The sequence below is a fragment of the Rattus rattus genome, chromosome 9 (genome assembly GCF_011064425.1).
Source record: "Rattus rattus isolate New Zealand chromosome 9, Rrattus_CSIRO_v1, whole genome shotgun sequence".
Taxonomy (NCBI): domain Eukaryota; kingdom Metazoa; phylum Chordata; class Mammalia; order Rodentia; family Muridae; genus Rattus; species Rattus rattus.
This window is the reverse complement of record NC_046162.1, coordinates 44632152-44655954: the sequence shown is the minus strand read 5'-3', so window position 1 is coordinate 44655954 and position 23803 is coordinate 44632152. Positions and strand designations below refer to the sequence as shown.

General features: G+C 42.9%; 1 protein-coding gene across 1 annotated transcript; it reads left to right on the top strand.

The window, feature by feature from the left end:
- Positions 1-2249: 2249 nt before the first annotated feature.
- LOC116908964 (olfactory receptor 1468-like) lies at positions 2250-3185 on the top strand. The gene has a single exon (XM_032912425.1). The coding sequence runs from the start codon at positions 2250-2252 to the stop codon at positions 3183-3185; it is 936 nt and encodes a 311-aa protein (XP_032768316.1).
- Positions 3186-23803: the final 20618 nt, after the last annotated feature.

Below are 23803 nucleotides of genomic sequence, written 5' to 3'. Positions count from 1 at the left end.
AGGCCCAGGGATGGCAGGGGGATGTTGCAGGAATGGTGCAGATAGGTGATGAGTAGAGAGGCTGCTAGTCCTGTGTCTGCAAATAAAATAAAGGTGAGCAGGATCATCAACCAGAAACTAGGACTCAGACTCAGAAGAATTATATTTAGTCAGGAAAATAAGCAGGTGTGTTTCTGTGAATCACATGAATTTCTGCATGGTACAGGACTGTTTTTCAGGTAAAGATTACATTCTTTTTCCTATATATGGCCAATATTTGAAGAACTGTCTAGAATATTGGAATCCCCAAGAAGAGTGGAGATTGAGACTTGTATGTAAGTCAGAAGACACAAAACTTTTCTGTGACAAACTATATTCTTCCACCTACATCCTTCATCTGATTGTATGAAGCTCATTATGTGAAGGAGTATTTATTTACTCAAAGTCCACACATTTTAATGAAATTTAGCAAATATCTGCATATCAAATAGAATTATTTAAAAATTAATATTAGGCTTAACCCATTTGATGCATAAATTAACTATCATATATAGAATTAATGTCTGAGGAATAACTCATGAAGATTCGAAGATTCAATTTTGTTGCTTCTTCTTTTTATAATTTATTAACATTTCATCCTGTCTGAATTCTACATCAGAATCAATTACATTTTGTAGATTAAGTCATATGGATATGATATGTAGTCATTGGTACTTCTGAGAAGTGAAACCAATGATTATCTCTAAAACTGAAATAAATATATTAGATCTCTCACACTCATTATAGAGTGTAAAATTTAGTATTAAATATTCAGGTACTTATATTTTAATGGAAATTTTTTCTACCATTGAGGTTGACCAAATCTGAATCAATCTGAGCTGCATCTAACAAATCTTCACGGGCTAAATTCAGGTATTGACCCTAGTTGGAGAATGAATGAACAATTGTAAACAATCATACGGCATGAAGGCATATGTGACCTTTTCTGCACATACTTTACAATTGATGGGAAGATATTTTAAAGCCATAATCAAAGTACTAAGTATGTGGGATATAAGTATAGGATGCTACAAAGCATGGTTGAAGGTATCACATAGTATAGGAGGACAGGGTAAGTTTAACTGTGTATGTGATAAGCAATAACTCTTATGTATGAGTGAGGGTGAACCAAATGAAAGGGAAAGGGAGGGAGAAAGTGAGATAAGGCAAAGAGAAACAACAACTCTAAAAATGTGGATTGTGAAGAGATTAACCCCAGCATTGAGTGATGAAAGGAAAGCATGTGGGGCTATGTGGGATGTATCACTGATACCTATAAGATAATGAAATAGCATTTGTATCCCAGATAGGAGCCTGGTCCTTATTCTCAGAGAAACAGTGGTAATATGAAGAATAAATCAGAAATGATATGATTAAACTCCTCTGTTCAAATGCCACAGGGTAAATGAAGCATGTTGAAGGAGAACAGAAGAGTCAGGAGACATGAGAACATGGACATGAACTGAGTCTGTTTCTATATTCCAGAAAAGAAAAGATGTGTTCCTGATACATTGATAAAATCTCACAGAGAAAAATGGATGAAATATGAGGAGATTGAAGGAGAAACTTTATAGAATGTATAACAGCAGTTCAAGTTAAGGAAAAAAAATGAATGGATCTAAAATCACAGATTTCTGATGGAAATCTTATTGGCTTTATTATGGGAGACTGGAATGGTAGGAAAACAATAAACACTTTGGGAAATAATAAAGTGACAACATGAATTTCGCTTGGGGCTTTTGCGCTTGATGTCTGTCATACATGCAATGGAAGGAAGATGATTAGTCAACAGTAAAGCAGAAGTCTGTATGTTACAGGGACATAGAGGTCTGTTTTTGAAATTGTAATATTACACATTGGAGTATATGAGGTTTTCTTGAAATTTATTCTAAATTGTGTTGACAAAGTTTATCCAAATTCATTAAGAATATCAAAGTATAAAATTGCATAGAGCAAATTACAAACAATTGAGCAGGAAGCAAGAGAGGGGAAATATTGGTCCATTTTTCATCTCAGTACAGGTACATAGAACTATTTAGAAAAGAATTTGAGATACAAATGTTTTAAAGAAAAGTTTAAAAATCAATAATTTGGCCTTTGACGTTTGAAATTATAATTTCTAAGAAAATGGTCAGATCCATTGTTGGAGGATATATACCCTAGATATATGTTGATTTATTTTTTATTTTGAAGGATCTGATATTTTCTCATTAGGATACTGGAGAGGAAGAATGGTAATGAACAACCAAACTGTTATCTCCCTGTTTTTCCTCCTGGGCCTGCCCATCCCCCCAGAGCACCAGCACCTGTTCTATGTCCTGTTCCTGGCCATGTACCTCACCACAGTCCTGGGGAACCTCATCATCATCATCCTCATTCACCTGGATTCCCATCTCCACACACCCATGTACTTATTTCTTAGCAATTTGTCCTTCTCTGATCTCTGCTTTTCCACTGTCACAATGCCAAAGTTTCTCCAGAACATGCAAAGCCAGGACACATCCATCACCTATGCAGGTTGCCTGACACAAATGTACTTTTTCAATCTTTTTGGAGGCCTGGAGATCTTTCTCCTTGTGGTCATGGCCTATGACCGCTATGTGGCCATCTGCCTTCCCCTTTACTACACCAGGATCATGAGTCCCAAGCTCTGTGTGTGTCTGGTGCTTATGTCCTGGATATTTAATGTGTTGTATTCCATGTTGCACACACTACTCTTGGCTAGGTTGTCATTCTGTGAGGACAACATGATCCACCACTTTTTCTGTGACATATCTGCCCTACTCAAGTTGGCATGCTCTGATATTTATATAAATGAACTTATGATATTTATCTTGGGAGGGCTCCTTGTGGTTATCCCATTCTTACTCATTGTTGTGTCCTATGTACAAATTGTCTTTTCTATTCTAAAGGTTTCATCTACTCGGGTTATCCACAAGGTCTTTTCTACCTGTGGCTCCCATCTGTCTGTGGTATCACTGTTCTATGGGACAATAATTGGTCTCTACTTATGTCCATCATCTAATAACTTTACAGTGAATGAGGCTTCCATTTCTATCATGTACACAGTGGTGACTCCCATGCTGAACCCTTTCATCTACAGCCTGAGGAACAGAGATATAAAGGAGGCCCTTATAAAGGTTCTTATCAAGAAAATATCTTTATAATGGCAACGTTGGGAGTTTTACTTAAATTTATCTAGTGAATAAATTGATATTAATATCACAAAATTTATGCTTACAAGGGAACCCACATATAAGAACATACTATATAATATTCCCATTTGCAAATGGGAGTTTTTATAAGTAGTTAAATTGGGAAAGGGAACCTTGGAGATTCAGTGATGCCTTCCTCTGCCTCTATTGTGTGATTCTAGATAATCATTAAATAAAAGTTAATGTTTTATCAGATTCTATTCCTTTCATTCTTTTTATTATTATAGAAAATAGATTGTTCTCTCATACAATTCATGCCAGCCACAATTTACCCCCTCCACACTTCCTTGCTCCTTCCCCAAATGTATTCCCTCTCCTTTTCTTATGCTGAAAAGAGCTGGCCTCCAAGAGAGAACAACTAAACACCGAAAAAAAAAAAAAAGATACAATAAGAAAAAGTAAAAGCACTCATATTAAGGATGGCCAAGACAACACAATAAGAGAAAAAGACTCTTAAGGTCAGGCAAACGATTCAGAGATAAACCTGATCCCGCTCTTTGGGGTCCCACAAAATCACCAAACTAACAGCCCTACTGCATAGGCAGAGGACAAGATAGAGATCCTGGCAGGACTCATGCTTGTCTTTTCACACTTTGGGAGACCATGTGAACCATTGCTTAGTCGGTACTGTGGGGCCATGCTCTCCTAGTATATTCCACCCCCTTTGGTTCCTACAATCTTTCCCCCTCTTCTCAGGGTTCCCCCATCTCTGAAGCAAGGGAGACTTTCAATTTAAACTCTTTCTACATCGTGTTTGGGTATGGATCTCTGCATCTGCTCCCATCTGATGCCAGAAGAATTCTGTGTAATAGCACCTGTACTGTTGCCCTAGCCGTTGGTCCCTCAGCATAGTCCTTGGGGGTAAGAGGTAAGGAGTGGAATCAATGACAGAAACTCTGGGAGCCAGGTGAAAAACAGAGGCAGACTCATTTATTGTAATAACAGGGATTGCCCTTATATCCTCTACCTATGTCCCTTCCATCTGTAACTGCTTATCCCACACAGCTGACACTAACTGATTGGCTACACTGGTCACAGCTCTGTCTTTGTTCATCCCCGGGTCTCAGTTAGGTCTGAGGTTTGTAAATGGGCAAGTGCCTGCTGTACATACTTGGGCCATTGCAGACTACTAGTCAGAACATGCTGTTTCACTCCTCCTACAAATCTATTTTTTTCTTTTAAAAGTGGGCAGCTCAGTGAGAGCTGGAGTTCTATACTCTGACCTTGTTGACCCCACCTCAAGGTGCAACCAGCATAGGGAACCATGCCTGTCTTAGCTGACCCCAGCTATTGGGATCTCTCCAGTCATTGACTACAGGTTTTGGAAGGTCAGCCTCCCTGGAGAACATGCCCAGGTGGAGTAGGTCAGCCTATGTGAAGCCTTTCATATATCTGAGAACCATACCTCTATAACCTCAGGAGGGGGACCCTGTTCAGAGTATTCCAGGGCCATCAACACTTGGAGTGTGGTCTTATTGATGGAGCACTGTGCCGCGGTCGGCAATCTTGGAGGTTCCAAGGATCCGCGGGGGGACCCCTGTTGAGGACACGCGTGGAGCAGAGACGGGATGGCGAACAGAGACACAGACACAGAGAGAGTGTGGTCAGCTGTTGCAACTTTACTGAGAGAGCATCAGACATTTATACACAATTTTCATTGCATAACAATCTTGGAGTCCCTGTCATCAGAGGCTCTGTCTGCTGTGAAGAGGAAGCAGGAAAGCTTGTGGTATTAGTAATCAAAAATAGATCAGGACCTTCTGTCCCATTATTAAAGGAAGTCTCTGTCTTGTCAAGATCATATTTAGAATCAAACAAAGAAAGAGTAAAGAAATAAGTGTTGACAACGATCTTTCCCATGACCCAGATGCCCATCAGCCCAGAGCCAAGTTTGCAGCAGGGGGCAAGTCCAGGTGCACATCTTCTTGGAGTCCGCCACACGCAAGCAGGGGGCTTAACCACGTGTGGTGCGAACCCTCGAACCGGCTCCCACTCAGGCATCATGTCTGCCCCGGAGCTCGGTTATCTCTGCTGCAGGCGCGGCAGTTCCTCCTTTTTTATTTTTTAAAAGCACCAAATTGAGATCTGCTTGAACCTGGGCAATGGAATCTGCAAAGCATCGGAATACAATTGGGAAGATCATTAATACAACAACAAGTAATAAAATCTCAACTCCAATAAAAATAAAATATTGTGTCCAATCGATTGGATTCAATGATTTAACTCCATCCGCAAAGAATCTTGCCAATCCAGAGAGGTCCACTGCATCTACATGTTGCTTACTCATTTCTGTGATTAAGGACGTCAATTCCTGAATATTATAAGAAATGTTATCATCATCCCATATGCCTAGCAAATGTGCTTTGGTCCTTTCCCATTCTTCTGTAGCATTATAAGGTAAAGGAGTCACACAAATAAAATCATAATTAGCGTGACAGCGTGTGGCCATCCTAGTCTTAATATTTGCAACATCTCGTCCTAATTCTAATACTACCTCTTCTAGGGCATTTAATCTAGTTTCTAATTTCAAATCTATAATCTTCTGTTCTGATAATGCAAGGGTAACATTCTTATGGAGATCATTAACAAAAGTCGCAGTTTGCATTTCCTTAACCAAAGCAGTAGTAGAAACAGCAAAAGAAGTAATAATAGCTATCAAAGCGGTTATACCTAGAATTAAGGCTGCTACAAATCTTTTTGCCCTAATCAAACCCGTAGCATACCTAATAATCTGGATGGCAGAATCATCAAACCATGGCTCATCTCCCAAATCTACCGGTAACAAAACATAAGGAGGTCTCCTGACTATCAATATAACAGATCCTGATACAGTGGAATCAATGCAATTAGTCAGCTTACATGATATACACTTAATACTAAAAATAGATTCAACCTTATCTATGCTAATCAATTGTGGCAATCCTACTAATATTGCATAGGGATAGGTAACACAAGCAGAAACTGAAACAGCATCATAATCAGCAGCTCCTGGTTTCTTCAGCAAAAGTTTCTCACTAGAAGCAACCAGTCGGAACAGTTCTGGATGTTCTATCAGTGGTTTGTTCTGTCTATCAAGCATGGCGGGTTTTATTTTTCAGCTCCAGGCGAGTCGCCTTTGATCTTTTTTGGCCAGGTTCCACATTATCGGGCGGTTCGGCCTCTTTCGCGTGGGGGGACGGATGTCCGTTTTCCTTTGGCTGGCCTGATGAGTCTGTCTGGGACCCAAATTGGTGATTCGGCATCCTGTGGGAAAACACAAGCATAGCCTCGTCCAGAGGCAATTAGCACATCTGGCCCCTTCCATAGGCCAGTTAATTGGTCTTTCCATCTGACCAGGGGTTTAGGAGCACTCTCCTTCTCTGCCCAATGTCTTTCGGCGGCTGTAAGCCCCTGGTTATCTGTATTTACATGATTCAAAACGAATAGGGAATGGCTAAGCAAATGATGGGGAGTTGTATACTTACCTGCTGACCTTAACTTTTGAATCTGTGCTTTAATATTCTGATGCATACGTTCCACAATGGCTTGCCCTTGTGGGTTGTATGGAATTCCTGTGACATGGGCTATGTTCCACTGTTGATAAAAATGTTCTAAGGTTTTTGCCACATAGGCAGGTGCATTGTCAGTCTTTATTTTCTTCGGGATACCCATGTAAGAGAAACTCTGTACCAGGTGTTGTATTACATCTTTCACTGCCTCTCCCGCTCTGGCAGAGGCAAACACCATGTGTGAGTAGGTGTCCACTGTGACATGGACATAACTCAATTTTCCAAACTCTGATATGTGAGTCACATCCATTTGCCATAAAATGCGAGGTTTTAATCCTCGTGGATTAACTCCATCTTTAATGCATGCCCCAATCTGGACAATGAGGACAAGATTTAATTATTTCTCGTGCCTGTTCACGAGTAACTTGAAAATGATATCTAAGTGCAGCAGCATTCTGATGATGTAGATCATGACTCTTCTTAGCTGTCTCTACAGCCTGCATGATTTTTGTTAGTGAATCTGCTAAAGCATTTCCTTGGGCTATAGGACCTGGAAGCCCCGAGTGGCCCCTCACGTGCCCTATAAAATATTTATTCTGTCTCTGCTGAATAGATTCTTGTAACTGTTTTAATTTGAGATAAATCTTGGTTCTCGGCGACAGGACTGTCGTCTCTATTTCTGGAAACAAGTTAAATATATATTTGGAGTCTGTGTAAAGGTTGAAAGCCTGTTTCACTTCTGTAAAAGCTATTAAGACTGTTTCAATTTTAGCCTGTTGAGCTGAATATCCTGAATTCTTCTTAATAATGGGGTCCCTATTTTGTATACACACCACTTATCGTCCATTTGAGGACCCATCAGTGAATATATTGATTCCATCTTCTAATGGAGTTTTAGAATATCCTCTAGGGAAAATCACCTCATTTTCTAATACAAAAGTTAAAACTGGGTCCTGAGGTAAATGGAAAATATTTTCCCTGTAAAAGCCAATTAAGGATATGATCCATTCATCATTTTCTTGTAATAATTGTTCCAATTGAGCTTTATTATATGGGATAACAATATTATATACATCTCTTCCAAATAATTCCTTAGACCTGTGTCTTCCCTTGATAATCAATTGAGTGCATAGGGTATCATAAGAAACCAAAACTTTATGCGAAATATGAGGTAAATGAATCCATTCCAATATCCCATTCTGCCACAGGCAGGCTGTGGGGGTATAATTAGTTTTTAGAATGCACAAGGACCACTCTTCAGCAGGATCCAAGCGTTGGACCCTTGCTAGAGTCAATTTTTCATTTACTTTGTTTAATGCCTCACAGGCCTCAATAGTCAATTGTCTGGTAGATATGGGGTTAGGATCTCCATTAAGTATCTCAAATAATGGTTTTAACTCTCCGGTAGTTATTTTTAAGTAGGGTCTGATCCAATTAATATTACCCAAAAGCTTTTGAAAATCATTCAACGTTCTTAGTCTATCATGTCTTATCTGTAATTTCTGATATGTTATATTATTACCTCTAATATTGGTACCTAAATACTTCAAATTATCATATTTCTGAATTTTCTCCTCAGAGACAATCAAGCCAAATTCCTCCAAAGCATTTACAAGGTCAATTAATTGTTGGTCCACTATGGCCCTCTGAGGGTGGGCTATCAATATATCATCCATATAATGAATCATATATGAATTTTTATATTTTTTCCTGACGGAAGAAATGGCCTGATCCACAAATTTTTGACATAATGTGGGACTATTTTTCATCCCCTGGGGGAGTACTTTCCACTGATATCGTTGATAGGGTCGTTGGTAATTTGAAGAAGGAACACTAAAGGCAAATCTCTTACAATCTTTAGGATGTAACCTTATATTAAAGAAACAATCCTGTAGATCTATAATTATTACCTCCCAGTTCTTGGGGACTGCCACCGGGGATGGCAGTCCAGGCTGGAGGGCCCCCATGTCATGCATGGTGCTATTAATTGCCCTTAGGTCTTGTAGTAATCTCCATTTACCTGATTTCTTCTTTATAACAAACACCGGAGTGTTCCATGGGCTATTGGTTTCCTCTATGTGTCCTAGCCTCAATTGTTCCTGGACTAATTCTTGTAAAGCCTGTAATTTTTCTTCTTTCAGGGGCCATTGATTGAGCCATACAGGCTGGTCAGATCTCCACGATATTTGATCTGCGAACAGGTTGCCCTCAATGGCCCCCATCAAAAATCCTGTTCTTCTGTGACCAATTTTACATCCATGTCTTTCATAATGTCTCTTCCCCAGAGGGTAAATGGTAATGTAGGTATGACATAAGGCTGTATGCTACCTGTCTTGTTCTCATGTTCCCAAATCAGAGGCTCACTGCTTCTGGCTACTCCTGAGGCCATGCCTAAGCCCTGCAGGGAATTCTCTGTTTGATGGACGGCCCAATGAGAAGGCCAGTCTTTTCCTGAAATGCATGTCTTATCTGCCCCTGTGTCAAGAAGGCCTACAAACTTTCTACCATTAAGATAAATAGTGAGCATTGGCCTGCTTTCCTTGATTTCTTTGACCCAATGTATGTGGTCAGTAGATCCAAACTCTCCCAGTCCTCTTTCTGACTGGAGCACTGGATTGGGCAGCTTTAAATATGGCAAGAGTAATATCTGGGCGATACGCTCTCCTTGGTGTATGATGACTGTATGTTTGGTTGCTTTAACCATAATTTTTATTTCCCCTTGATAATCTGCATCTATGACTCCTGGAAGGACCTCTAGGCCCTTCTTATAGTTGGAACTTCTTCCTATAAGGAGCCCTGTAACTCCCTCAGGTAGAGTTCCCCTTACTGCTGTAGGGACTAAAACCGTCCCTTCTTCCATAGAAATGATGACATCGACCTTGGACGAGAGATCTAAACCCGCGCTTCCGGGTGTAGCTCTCGGAAGGTCATGAATAGTGAATGGAATGGCCTCGGGGTTTAACTCCGAGGTTTGACCTTTATTTTCCTCTCTTTGTACAGGGCTGAGAGGCTGCCCCTCATCTAGTTTTTTGTTTCTTCCTCCTTTTTATCTGCAATCAAATTTCCATCCTTGTCATACTTTGATCTACACTCACTTTTCCAATGCCTGCCCTTCTTGCAACGCGGGCACAGGCCAGGAGGGGGGCGTTTGCCCTCCCCTTGACCTTTTTTGCAATCTTTCTTTAAATGTCCCACTTCTCCACATGAGTAACAAGTGGGGCCAGAGTTGCCCCTAGCATTGTTTCCTCCATATGTTTGCTTAACAAAGGCTGAGTACTTCTGTCCTTTCATGGCAGCAGCATAGGCCATCCCCTGTACCACTGCAGGGGAGGCATCTATGCAGGCTTTGACATAGTCCTGTATACTTCCCGTTTTTCTCACTGATCTTATAAGATCCTGGCATAGTGAATTAGCATTTTCCCATGCCAATTGCTTTAAGAGCATTTCAGCCCCTTCTCCTGGGGGCATCATTCTGTGGATAGCTTCCTCCAGTCTAGAGACAAAGGTCTCATAGGATTCCTCATTTCCTTGTTTTATTCCTGCCAAGACAGTCTTTTTTGACCCAGGAGGCGGGATTGCTCTCCAGGCCAAAACAGCGTTGGTAGTAACCTCTTTTAGGATAAACTTGGGTATTTTTACCTGAGAAGCAGGGGCAACAAATGCTCCTGTCCCCAGCATCATATCTAAAGTTACCTTGGGCCCCCTTTTTCCTGAGGATTTTTGTACAGTTTCTTTGCTCTTGTCTTCATATTCTGTCCTCCAGAGGATATAATCCCCCGGGGAGAGAGTCGCTTTGGCAGTCTGGTGCCAGTCATGCGGAGTTAACCATTGGCTGGCCACCATGTCCACTGTCTGTATAGTGTAGGGCGCCGAAGGCCCCATGGTTCGTACTGCAGCTTGTAATTCCTTTAATGTTTTTAGGGGTAATGGTTCCCATGTGGGGGAATCTTCATCATCACTGTCTCCTGTATAGACCACTGGGAAAACGAAGGAAGTGTCACCTTGCTCCCTAGCTTGAGCCATGGCCCCTGCGAAACCCACTGGAGGTAGTAGTTTTCTGTGAGGGGCTGGTATTGGGCCCTTGGATCCCTTGGATCCCTTTTTCACTGTAAAGACCAGATCATCATCATGGTGATATCTAGCTGCCTCTTCTTCTAGATCATCCCAATCCCCTGGGGAGAGGTCATCGTCATCATCCAATCCCAAGAGGTTCGTCTTTGAGGGGTCTTTCTTAACAAGGGGTTTATTAGTTCCATAAGTCTTTTCCTTGACTTCCTTAACCTTAACTTCAGTAACATCATCATAAGGCAAATCATACACTGGTTCCTCAACATCCTTCTCTGATTGTGCCTCAGCTGATAACAAGACCAAATCTGACTGTTCTGTCAAGATTTCCCTCATCTGTAACCATATGGGATATGCCTGTTTAGGAATGGTTTCTTCTCCATGCTTAACGGTGTACCTTCTCATTTCTCTACCTACTTTCTTCCAATCTTTTAGATTTAAACCTCCTTCTTCTGGAAACCAGGGGGAAACCTTCATGAGGAATTGATAAAATTCTACAGCAATACTTTCCTTGACTTTGAAGCCTCTTTCTGCTAAGAGCCTCTGTAATACTGAGACAAACATTTTTTGTCCTTTTGAGCCCGTTCCTCCCATAATGAGTGACTCACCTTCACCTACCTCTTCTCTGTAGGCGGGACTGCAGTTCCCTTCGGTGAGTCCGTTCTGCTCCTGTAGTGATTGCAGTTCTAAAGCAAGAGAATATAAGACAAACAGGAAAAGCACAAGAAGACAATAGCATGCACGTATCCGGGGGTCCCTGTTCGGGCGCCAGCTGCCGCGGTCGGCAATCTTGGAGGTTCCAAGGATCCGCGGGGGGACCCCTGTTGAGGACACGCGTGGAGCGGAGACGGGATGGCGAACAGAGACACAGACACAGAGAGAGTGTGGTCAACTGTTGCAACTTTACTAAAAAGAGAGCATCAGACATTTATCGGTTACACACAATTGGCTAATTTCTGGGCCTTGCCTATAAGTGATTGGCTCATTTAAACATGGTAGTGAGATTACAGCACAGCAGGAGAGTACGTATTGACTGGAGGGTACAGGTTTTAGGAGCTGGGGCGTTTATCAGGGTTTGAAGGACATCTAGTTAAGGTGTGACTCTGAGTAAGCTGGGGGAGGTGCCTTCCTGCCAGATGGTTTGGGTCAGTCCTGATAACTCCGGCTGGTTCCTGCATTCCTTTTCTTTATCTTTATGGTCTGTTAGTCCTAGCGGCAGGGCGGGGCTGCCTGGACTTGCTTTTCACAGTGTTTAGTCCTGAGTCTGAATTTTCTTTTAACTTCATATTTTTAAACCTTAAATCTGTATAATTTTCATTTCACTACAGGAGCACCTTCCTCTTCTGGCTTGACACAAATAACCTCTGTGTGTGTGTGTGTGTGTGTGTGTGTGTGTGTGTATGTGTGTGTGTGTGTGTGTGTGTTTCTTTAATCCCGCAGGCTTTCGCCCGATTCTTGGTGTCGTGTCAGTTCGGGCATCGACAAAAGAAGAATGGGAGAAGGGGGTAAGCACGTACTGGGGTAGGGGCCCAATTAATCTCAGAGGTTCTCATGGTTCTCAATCTTTACATTCATGCCAATGCCAGATGGATCAGTAAAAGTCCCATTAAAGGTACTACCCCTTAACAGAAAAAAAGGGTGCAGGTCGATACATCCGAGGGCCAACAAATGCCATAGTGTCCCAGAATGGTATCATACTGAGTCTGGATGGATGTTCTAATGGTATAGGGCTGGTCCTCATCCAGTAGGAAGCATCATAGCCCTAAGGTATAGGAGGACACATCAGAATCCTTGGAGTTAGCAGTGTGTACTCTGAAATCCTGGACTCACAAGTATGGGTTGACATGTCCCCACAGGATTGGAAGTTTGACCATGATGGGGAGTCTACTTGTAGGGAGACAGTGAAGGACAGTAGAATGATAGATACCTCGCTGAGGTAGAGAGGAACCAGGGCCACCATAGGGCCAAATAACGGGAGAAAGTATCTCCATACCCAGCATCTTCACTACAGATTTTTTACCATGCAAATCTCCTGTTGTGAGGTTCTTATATATTTGGTTGTGAGCCTAGCCTTTAACGGCTGAGCCACCTCTCCAGCCCTGTTGTGAGGTTCTTAAGTTGGATACAATGGGCTCCCTCAGCTTCTATCACAAAACAGACGGTCCTAGCTACAGACCTTGTGCTGGTAATCATCTGAATTGCATCTACTGGAACCATGAATGTTAGTTCCAGTGTGGTATTAGTTGTAAAAAGTGCAGGATTTGCAGGGAAATGTCAAAGGGCAATAATGGGGGGTGGCAAAGGCACAAGAGCCTCATCCATACCCAAGAAAGTAAAATGAGGAGAAGAGTCAGACTCCCTCCAATATATTGGTTCACCTTACATAGTTTTGTTGAGCTCAACTTGTCGTAATGCTGCTACTGAGAGCAACTTCACCAAGAACTGCTCATGAGGTTTCTATGGCGGCTTGCCACTTCCAAGGCCCCACCTCAGGCCAGTTGTCAAGCCTTGCAGTTTCTTCAGGCTTGAACTACAATTGCCTGGTGTCTGCCTGATGTAAGAAATGGACTGTAGCTTCTGGTTCATATGTGGTGTCTACCTGCCTTGAGAACGGGTCTGCAGCTGCTGAGTTGTATTTGGTGTTTGCTACGGGACTGATCTACTGCCAAATAAGATTGAATTCACACCCAAAAAAACTGTTGCCAACAGGCCCACTACTTTTCCCCCTTTTTATTGGATATTTCATATATTTACATTTCAAATGTTACCCCCTTTCCAGGTTTCCCTTCTGGAAACCCTCTATCTCATCCCCTCCCCTGCTTCTATGAAGGTGAATCAAAAGAAGCAAATACAAAATATCAGAAGAATCAAAAGAAGCAAAAAACACCCAAGAAAAGCAGATGGCAAGAAATAATCAAACTCAGGGCTGAAATCAAACAAATAGAAACAAAGAGAACTATAAAAGGAATCAACAAAACCAGGATTTGTTTCTTTAAGAAAATCAACAAGATAGATACACCCTTAGTCAGACTAACCAGAGTGCATAGAGACAGTATATAAATTAACAAAATCAAGAATCAAAAGGGAGACATAACAGAAATTGAAGAAATTTAAAAAAATCCACAGATCCTATTACAAAGGCCTATAATCAACAAAACTGGAAAATCTAGAGGAAATGGATGATTTCTAGACAGATATCAAGTACCAAAGTTAAACTAGGATCAGACAAACTGTCTAAACAGTCCCATAATTCCTAAAGAAATAGAAGCAGACATTAAACGTTCCCCCACCACAAAGCCCAGGATCAGATGATTGTAGTGTAGAATTCTATCAGAGCTTTAAAGAAGACCTAATACCAACATTCTTCAAACTTCCACTGAAGAATTAAAAAATTAATAATAAGCCGCCTAACTACCCCAAAAGAAGAAGTGGGGTCTGTAAGAGCTTGAACTTTTCACCCTCCCCTGCTGTACAATGGTTCCCGGAACATTCTTACATGAAAAGTTTCCTGGAACAACCATAATGACCCATAGCCTCCGGCCACAATGCTCTAATGACCCTGTAGAATGTCACAACCCCTAATCACAATGTTACAATGCCCTGGGTGTGTTGCACATGACTAGCATATGATCTAGCTGTGTGAGCTGTTTTTGGTCTTGGAATTCCCCTCCTCCCTCCCTCTTGCTCCCCCTGGATTGTGGTTTTTTCCTTTATAAACTCTGTGAAAAGTCAGGTCGGGGTCGAACTCCTCTACTCCCTGTGTGGTGTGAGTCTCACCCCAGCATGCTGGCCTGAGCTCTCATCATCTTGCTTACAATAAAACTTCCTCGTGTGTGATTGCAGCAGGTCGGTCTCTGTGTCCCTTCTTGGGGCTTCTCCCGAGACTTGAGTGGGGGGGCTCCTTTGGGGTCCAACATTTTGGGGGCTCGTCCGGGATCAGCGGACCACCCAGGGGGGTCCAAAGACCCACTTGGAGGTAAGATTCTCTGTTTTGTCTCAGCGCTGTGTCTGTGTTCTGTCTGAAATCTGAGTGCGATCGCAGTTTCGGGTTTTTTTCTGGACGCTCAGGGAGACCGCACTCCTGGAAGGAGGGGGGTGGATAGGATAGGCGTGTCAGGTGTCCACCGTCCGTTCGCCTGGGAGGCGTCCCAGGAGGACAGGGGGAGGACCAGGGGACGCCTGGTGGACCCCTTCTGGTAGGTCCAGAGGAGACTTTCTCCTTGACGCCGATTTGTTAGGCAAGGTCTGGGACCTGCCGATCAGTTTCAGTGCTTCTGGTCGGCCGCGAGGTCGACGTCGGTTTTTGTTTTTCTGTTGTCTTTTTTTTTGTTTGTGTGTGTGGTGTGTGTGTTGTCGAGGCTCGACATGGGACAGAAAAACGACTCCTTTGACTTTGACTTTGGATCACTGGACTGAAGTAAGGACTAGAGCTCACAATTTTTCAGTAGATGTTAAAAAGGGAACCTGGCAGACTTTTTGTTCATCTGAATGGCCGACCTTTAAGGTAGGATGGCCACCAGAGGGAGCCTTTAACCTGTCTCTCATTTTCGCTGTCAAGCGCATTATCTTTCAGGAAGTAGGAGGACATCCCGACCAGATCCCCTATATCACCGTCTGGCAGGACCTGGTCCAGAATCCCCCACCTTGGGTTACGCCCTGGACCGTAGGGTCCGGAGTGACAGTGGCAGTTGCGGCAGCTAAACCTAAGCAGACCCAACCGTCGGCGGGCCCTTCGGCACCCCCGAAGATCTACCCTGAGATCGAGGACCCTTCATGGACAGAGCCACAGCCTCCCCTTTACCCTCTGCCGCTGCCATCTGCACCCCGGACCCGGCACCTGCCGAGAGGGAAGGGGTGAGGGGCCCATGGCAAGGGACGCTGGAGCCGGAGAGGCCGCAGCCCAGAGGGAGACTTCACGATTGCCTTGCCCTCCGCTGCTTTTATGGCCCACCACCGGGCCCCGATGAACTAGTCCCTTTGCAGTATTGGCCTCTCTCCTCCAGCTGACCTATATAATTGGAAAAATAATCACCCTTCCTTTTCAGAAAATCCTGCAGGCCTGACCAGGCTTCTTGAATCCATTATGTTTTCTCACCATCCCATTTGAGATGCTTGTTAGTAGCTGTTACAGGTCTTCTTTACCACTGAGGAAAGACGGAATCCTACTAGAGGCCAGAAAAAATGTTCCAGACACGGATAGAAGGCCCTCACTTCTGCCTGCTCTCTTCAGACGCCTGAAGGTAGGGAGTGCTCCAGGTCTGCCGCCAGGCTCCAAGGGTGGGTCTCTGAGGGGCTGGAAAGTGCCCCACCAATCTGGCCAAGATAAGGAAAGGATACAGAAACTTGAAGGGTTAAGTTAAGTTGCTGAGAGTTAGTGTAAGTTACAGAGAAAGTAAGGTTAAAAGAGAAAGAAGGTAAAAAGAGCAGAAAGCTGGGGAAGAAAAGAGACAAAAAGAAGAGGAAGTTAGAGAGCTAAAGAGAGATAAAAGACGAGAAAGGAACATATACTGGCCACAGTAGTTAGGGAACCTAGGAAGATAGTACCTGGCAACAGAAGAGAATTCCTGGCTAAAGATCAGTGTGCCTAATGCAAAGAAAAAGGACACTGGGTCAAGGACTGTCCAAGAAAGAACAAGAGGGGCCACTGGAGAGCTTCTTGGTCCTAGAGTGCTGGCTATGTACAGAGATAGAAGGGAAGTGTGGATACAGGGACCCAATGCTCTGTGCTCCTATGCTCCCCAGTGGGCCAATATCCAAAGACCTTGAGTGCAAGGGGCTACTGGCAACGAACAATACTTATGGACTGCCCGAAGAACAGTGGACCTTGGCGTGGGCCGGGTAACCCACTAGTTCACAGTCATCCCTGACTGCCCCCATCCCTTGCTCATGAGAAAATTGCTCCCAAAATGGCTTATGGGCTGAAATGGCTGGGTGAGGCCATGTTATACATATCTACAGACTGTGTATGTGGAGCTTAAGACCTGTCTCAGTGCACCAGAACCTGATGCTGGGAGATGAATGGCTTAGTGCTTTTCTGCTTGGAACATATCACTCCTGCCAGCCGGGCACTAACAATTATCACCCAATCCAGGACTTAAACTGTGATAGAGTGGCTGATGTTTTGCCTTTGAATAGAACGTCCCAAAAGATGGGACCACTGGTCAGCTGCCATGGACTAGATTCTCCACTGGGTGGGGACAATCTGGTCACCTTGCTGCCCAGTCCAGACCTGGAGCCACCACAGCACGAGTGTCAAGTACTGGCAGAAGCCCATGGGTGGAGGAAAGACCTCTGCGACTGGCTGATTGACCGCTGCTGAAAGCCGAGGACCTTGTCACAGACGGGAACAGTTCTCTTCATGAATGAAGGTCAGAGATAAGTGGGTGCTGCCATGGTGGACAAAACGATGTCATCTGGGATGGCTGAACTTCTACGCCCCCAGCACATCAGCACTGCAGATGCCTTTGCCATCTCTTGGATGCCCTGGTGAAGCCAACAACTGTGAGTACTATTCATTGTTCAGGATTATCAGGAGGGAAGAGATCCAGTGGCATGGGGCAGAAACAAAGCAGATAAAGTGGCTCGGGAAATGGCTATGCAGGAGCCTATCCTGGTTACAGGCCTGCAAGAGACAGCCACTGGGAACTGGGATTGGACTAAGGGATGGCCTCACTTAGAATGTAAAACAGAAGAAAAGGCTCAAATTGCTTAAACGGAAAAAAAAAAAAGACAATGACACACTTGAGGGGAAAGCTATACTCCCCAGAGAACAAAGAAAAGACTCACTTTGCCAAATACAGAAATGGATTCATTTAGGAGATAAAAAGTTTGTCCAAGTAGTTAAGTGTATGTAATAGACTTTAAGATTTTAGCCAGAGAGACAGTAAAAAAAATATAAGGTATGTCAGTAGTGAATGCTTAGCAAGCAAACAGGGCAAAGAGACCTAGAGAGTTTAGTGAAAAGTCGAAGTGAACTTCACTGAGATAAAACCAGAAAAAATATGTTCAAGTATTTCCTAGTGCTTGTAGATACCTTTCCAGGAACAGATAGAAGCTTTCCTCACCAAACGAGAGACGGCCTCTGCAATCATCAAGAAGATACTGGAAGAAATCTTCCCCTGATTTGGAATGCCCAAGGTAATCTGGTCAGACAACGGCCCTACTTTCGTTGCCAAGGTAAGCCAGGGTGTGGCCAAGTATTTAGAGGTCAATTGGAAATTACATTGTATTTACAGACCTCAAAGTTCAGGACAGGTAGAGTAAATAAAATTTTAAAAGAGACCCTGACCAAATTAAATTAACCATGGAGACTGGCACAGACTGGGTGACACTCCTTCCCTCTTGCTCTCTTCAGAGCAAGAAATACCCCTTCCAGATTCAGCCTTACCCCTTTGAGATCTTAAATGGGGCCTCAGCCCCCCTGACTGTATTAGATGATGTTACTGAACCAACATGTCATAGTGCCATAGTAATAATGATTTGTGTGCCAGGCTAAAAGACCTATAGGTGATACAGAAAGAAATCTGCTCACAGCTGACAGCAGCCTATGCCCCGGAGACCCCAGAGACATCCCATCAGTTCCAGGTCGGAGATTGCAGCTACACTGAGCCCAGACACTCGAGCCTCGCTGGAAAGGACTGGTGCTGCTGACCACCCTGACAGCCGTCAATTCTCAGCCCTCACCAGCCGTGTACTAGCTGTTAGGGCTGAGAGCTGGGACCTAGAGGGAAATTCAGTCATGTTTGTCCTGGGTTCTATCAAGATAGGTGTGGGATAGGCTTGATTTCCATTACAAATGATGTAACGCTACATACGTTAGTACTCCTAACACTTCTTGGGACTGTGCCTCAGGGATCACAATCTATATAAGTTTAGAAGTTCTGAAAGCTAGTCATGACCTTGGTGTGCAGGTTTAGATAGTGTCCAGATTGGAATCCTGATGCTAACGACTTAGTAAGACACAAAAAAGGAGTTGAGAATTACTTAGGGCTAAGGCTATCTAGGTGCTGCAAGGGCAGCACAAGGACATCTGCTGTTACAATACAAGGCTTATAGAGAATTCAGAACTGCCATTCAGGAGTAATTAAAGACTCCATAAATAAACTTAGAAAAAGGTTAGACAAAAGGCAGACAGAGAAGCGCATCAGGGATGGTTTAAAAGTTGGTTTAATAAGTCCCCATGGTTAACCACTCTCCTCTCTACTTTAGTTGGGCCCATCGTAATTCTCATGCTTCTACTTACATTCGGGCCATGCATACTCAATAGGTTGGTGACTTTTATAAAAGAAAGAGTGAGTGCTGTTCAGGTACTGGTCCTGCGACAACAGTACCAAGAGCTACAATGGGATGAACAGTGGCTCTAGGATTAGAGCGATAAAAAGAAAAAGTGGGGAATGAAGAATTAAAAAAGTAATAAGAACTACCCCAAAAGAAGAAGTGGGGTCTGTAAGAGCTTGAACTTTTCACCCTCCCCTGCTGTACAATGGTTCCCGGAACATTCTTGCATGAAAAGTTTCCTGGAACAGCCACAATGACCCATAGCCTCCGGCCACAATGTTCCAACGGCCCTGTAAAATGTCACAACCCCTAATCACAATGTTACAATGCCCTGGGTGTGTTACACATGACTAGCATATGATCTAGCTGTGTGAGCTGTTTTTGGTCTTGGAATTCCCCTCCTCCCTCCCTCTTGCTCCCCCTGGATTGTGGTTTTTTCCTTTATAAACTCTGTGAAAAGTCAGGTCGGGGTCGAACTCCTCTACTCCCTGTGTGGTGTATGAGTCTCGACCCCAGCATGCTGGCCTGAGCTCTCATATCATCTTGCTTACAATAAAACTTCCTCGTGTGATTGCAGCAGGTTGGTCTCTGTGTCCTACTGGGTGCGCGTCTCTCCCGAGACTTGAGTGGGGGGCTCCCTTTGGGGTCCAACACCACAAAATTTAAACAGAAGGAACACTCCCAAATATGTTCAATGAAGGCACATTTACACTGATACCTAAACCACACAAAACCCAACAAAGCAAGAGAACTTCAGACCAATTTCCCACATGAATATTGATGCTAAGCTACTCAATCAAGAAAAAAAATCCACATGATCATTTCATTAGATAATGAAAAAGAATGACAAAATTCAGCCCCCTTTCATGAAAATATTGAGGAGGTCAGGAATTCAAGGCCCATACCTAAAAATAATAAAAGCCATATACAGCAAAGCAATTGCCAATATTAAACTAAATGGAGAGAAACTTGAATCACGGACAAGACAAGGTTGCCCACTATCCCCGTATCTGTTTAATGTAGTATTCTAAGTTCTAACTAGAGAAATTAGGAAACAAAGGAGGTCAAAGGGATACAAATTGGAAAGGAAAGGAAGAAATCAAGATATCAACCCCAAATATTCCAAGAGAGAACTCCTCTATGCTTATAGCCTCTTTTTTTTTTAAATCAGCTTTTATTTATTTATTTTTTATCTTTATTAACTTGAGTATTTCTTATTTACGTTTCGATTGTTATTCCCCTTTCCGGTTTCCAGGCCAACATCCCCCTAACCCTCCCCCCCCCCCATCCTCCCCCAATTACCACCCTCCCCCCAACAATCACATTCAGTCTTGGCAGGACCAAGGGCTTCTCCTTCCACTGGTTCTCTTACTAGGCTATTGATTGCTACCTACGAGGTTGGGGCCCAGGGTCAGTCCATGTATAGTCTTTGGGGAGAGGCTTTGTCAGGGATGGGACGCCAGAACTAAGCAAAGCTAGAGCCCTGCCCTGAGCAGATTCCTGAGAAGGGCTTGACCTTTTCAAAGAACTTGTCCCCGGAAGACTGTTGCCACATTGTCTAAGGAGAATATCTTGCAGTTTAATGATTCACCTTATGTCCTTGGGCACTTCCCTGTACTCTCCCCCACCCTAAGCTTCAGTTCTTGATTCAATTCCTGCTTCAGAGCTTTAAATGCTGTACATTCCTCTCAATAAAGAGACCTTGACAAGGACACTGCTTGGTCTCGCTCCTCTTTCTCGCCCATTCCTCCTCCGGTTTGGATCCCCCTCGGTTCCTGTAAATTACGAAGCCCCTGCGGGCAGGGGCATGGCTTAGTCCCTGGAAGCTGTGGTTCCTTGGCATTGTTGTTCATATGGGGTCTCGAGCCCCTTCAAGCTCTTCCAGTTCTTTCTAAGATTCCTTCAATGGGGGTCCCGTTCTCAGTTCAGTGGTTTGCTGCTGGCATTCGCCTATGTATTTGCTGTATTCTGGCTGTCTCTCAGGAGAGATCTACATCTGGTTCCTGTCGCCCTGCACTTCTTTGCTTCATCCATCTTATCTAGTTTGGTGGCTGTATATGTATGGGCCACATGTGGGACAGGGTCTGAATGGGTGTTCCTTCTGCCTCTGTTCTAAACGTTGCCTCCCTATTCCCTGCAAAGGGTATTCTTGTTCACCATTTAAAGAAGGAGTGAAGCATTCGCATTTTGGTCATCCTTCTTGAGTTTCATGTGTTCTGTGTATCTAGGGTAATTCAAACATTTGGGCTAATAGCCACTTATCAATGAGTGCATACCATGTGTGTTTTTCTGTGATTGAGTTACCTCACTCAAGATGATATTTTCCAGTTCCATCCATTTGCCTATGAATTTCATAAAGTCATTGTTTTTGATAGCTGAGTAATATTCCATTGTGTAGATGTACCACAATTTCTGTATCCATTCCTCTGTTGAAGGGCATCTGGGTTCTTTCCAGCTTCTGGCTATTATAAATGAGGCTGCTATGAACATAGTGGAGCACGTGTCTTTTTTATATGTTGGGGCATCTTGTGGGTATATGCCCAAGAGAGGTATAGCTGGATCCTCAGGTAGTTCAATGTCCAATTTTCTGAGGAATCTCCAGACTGATTTCCAGAATGGTTGTACCAGTCTGCAATCCCACCAACAATGGAGGAGTGTTCCCCTTTCTCCACATCCTTGCCAGCATTTGCTGTCACCTGAGTTTTTGATCTTAGCCATTCTCACTGGTGTGAGGTGAAATCTCAGGGTTGTTTTGATTTGCATTTCCCTTATGACTAAAGATGTTGAACATTTCTTTAGGTATTTCTCAGTCATTTGACATTCCTCAGCTGTCTTGTTTAGTCTTAATAATTGAACATTTCTGTGACTTAAAATTAACCAATACCCACTATAATTAGAAGCTTCTCTATCCAAGATTGAGAGTAACACAAATGTGTAGGTTAAAAATTTTCAATGCAATTTCACAACTAGACAATTTGCATATGGTTTTTAAAGACATCAAATCGAAATTTCAGTTATGCAATATCTGGTCTTGACAGTTGCCTTCCTTGTTACTACAGAATCCCAATACAATTATATACACCGATAATTCATTCATTTATGTTGTTGAATAATGTTTCTTTTTTTTTTTAAAGGGAAAAAGTACATAATTCTTTTTATTAAAAATGGGTAATTTCTCCTCATGACTGCACATAGGTTCTGTCTTACCTGCTATCGATGTAAGGAAATGCCTTTGGCTTCTCTACCAGCCAGCCCCTCTTCTTAAATCGTGGGGCTACCCTCACAGCAAATACATGTCAGTCCATTTGGTTTCTCTTTTAAAAATATGTAAACAAATAAGGAACAGGAAACTTTTGCTTACAGAGGAGTCCAGACACAAACGGATAGAAGAAAAGGGCCAGAACGCATCACTCAGGCAGGTCTCTGGCCCCCTTGCTGTCCCATCTGCTGCCCGGGGCTCAGTCACTGTCCGACTCCTCTCTGCACTTGGCTCGGATGGCCTGGCCATTCTGCAGGGGCATTTCTTCATAGTCACTCCCATAAATCACATCATCATCAGAGTCGTTGAGCATGGAAAATGCAGGATTGTCTTTCAGCTGGGACTCGTACAGAGCATTCTTCGATGGAGAGTATCTCACATTTGTGGTTGAAAAGTACAAAAATTCACTTTCTTTGATAAAGTTTAAGGAAAGATACACAAAAAATTATACATGCTAAAGTGAAGTAACATCAGGTGTCAGGTATGTCGGCAGTCGTGCCACATGGCTGCTGGGGACTTCAGGCCTTTCATTACATATACAGTAATACCTACACAGCCTAACATGTGACTGGCTAGGCTGTATGTAACTGTATGGCCTGGACTCTGCCTGTGGAGACATGGCAGTGAACAAGAGAGAAAGCGCTCGGCTACCTTAGACAGGCCAGGCAATCCACACATTAGGTGGGAGAAGAGAGGTCCACGGATGTGTGATGATTAGTAGATGGTTGGTATGGGTTAGATGTTTGGGGAGAAATAGTGATATGGCGATCAAAAGCAGTAAAATCCTCAATACATACCTTTTAAGAATTATTTTTATATGTATTTGCTAAAGATGCTGTCTGACAGTTTTTGTTTTCTCTTTAGTTTTTTTTTTCATAGTTACAGCAGTGGGATGAGCTTTTTAAAATATCTATATTGAGTCATTTTCATGAAAAAAGATTAAGTTCAGTTTTGTTAAAGAGGTAAATGTTAATTTGGTGGCATTATTTCAAGTACAGTCAAGCATTTAAGGTTTAGAATGTTCTGAGTTACTATATTTAGATTTCTACATAAGAAACATTTTTAATAATTACTGATATATATATTCTATCTCAGCATAAAAGAACAAATCAAAATCAGGGAACTCAGAGGTGGCTTTGGGTAGTTTTGGTAATGCTATTGTTATACAGTATCACATAAGGAATTAGTTGTTTGATCTGCATGTTATTCTTTGATTGTTTTATACAAGTGTGTGTTGACTTTTGAGGACTCATGCTTCCAGTCTGCATATTCATTTACCAACTTTCCAAGCCTTTGAAGATCTATAAGTGCAATTTTGTTTTTGTGTTTTAAATTGCTTTTTAAAATGATTTTTTTTTCCTTTTTTTTAACTTGAATATTTTTTATATACATTTCGAGTAAGTTATTCTTCTCCCTTCCTTCTTCCACCCCTCCCCACCTCCCCCATTGCCGCCCTCCTCCACAGTCTAGTTCACATTGGG

What these genes read in the sequence shown, in the direction of transcription:
- LOC116908964 (XM_032912425.1), top strand. Translation starts at nt 2,250, where the DNA reads ATGGTAATGAACAACCAAACTGTTATCTCCCTGTTTTTCCTCCTGGGC.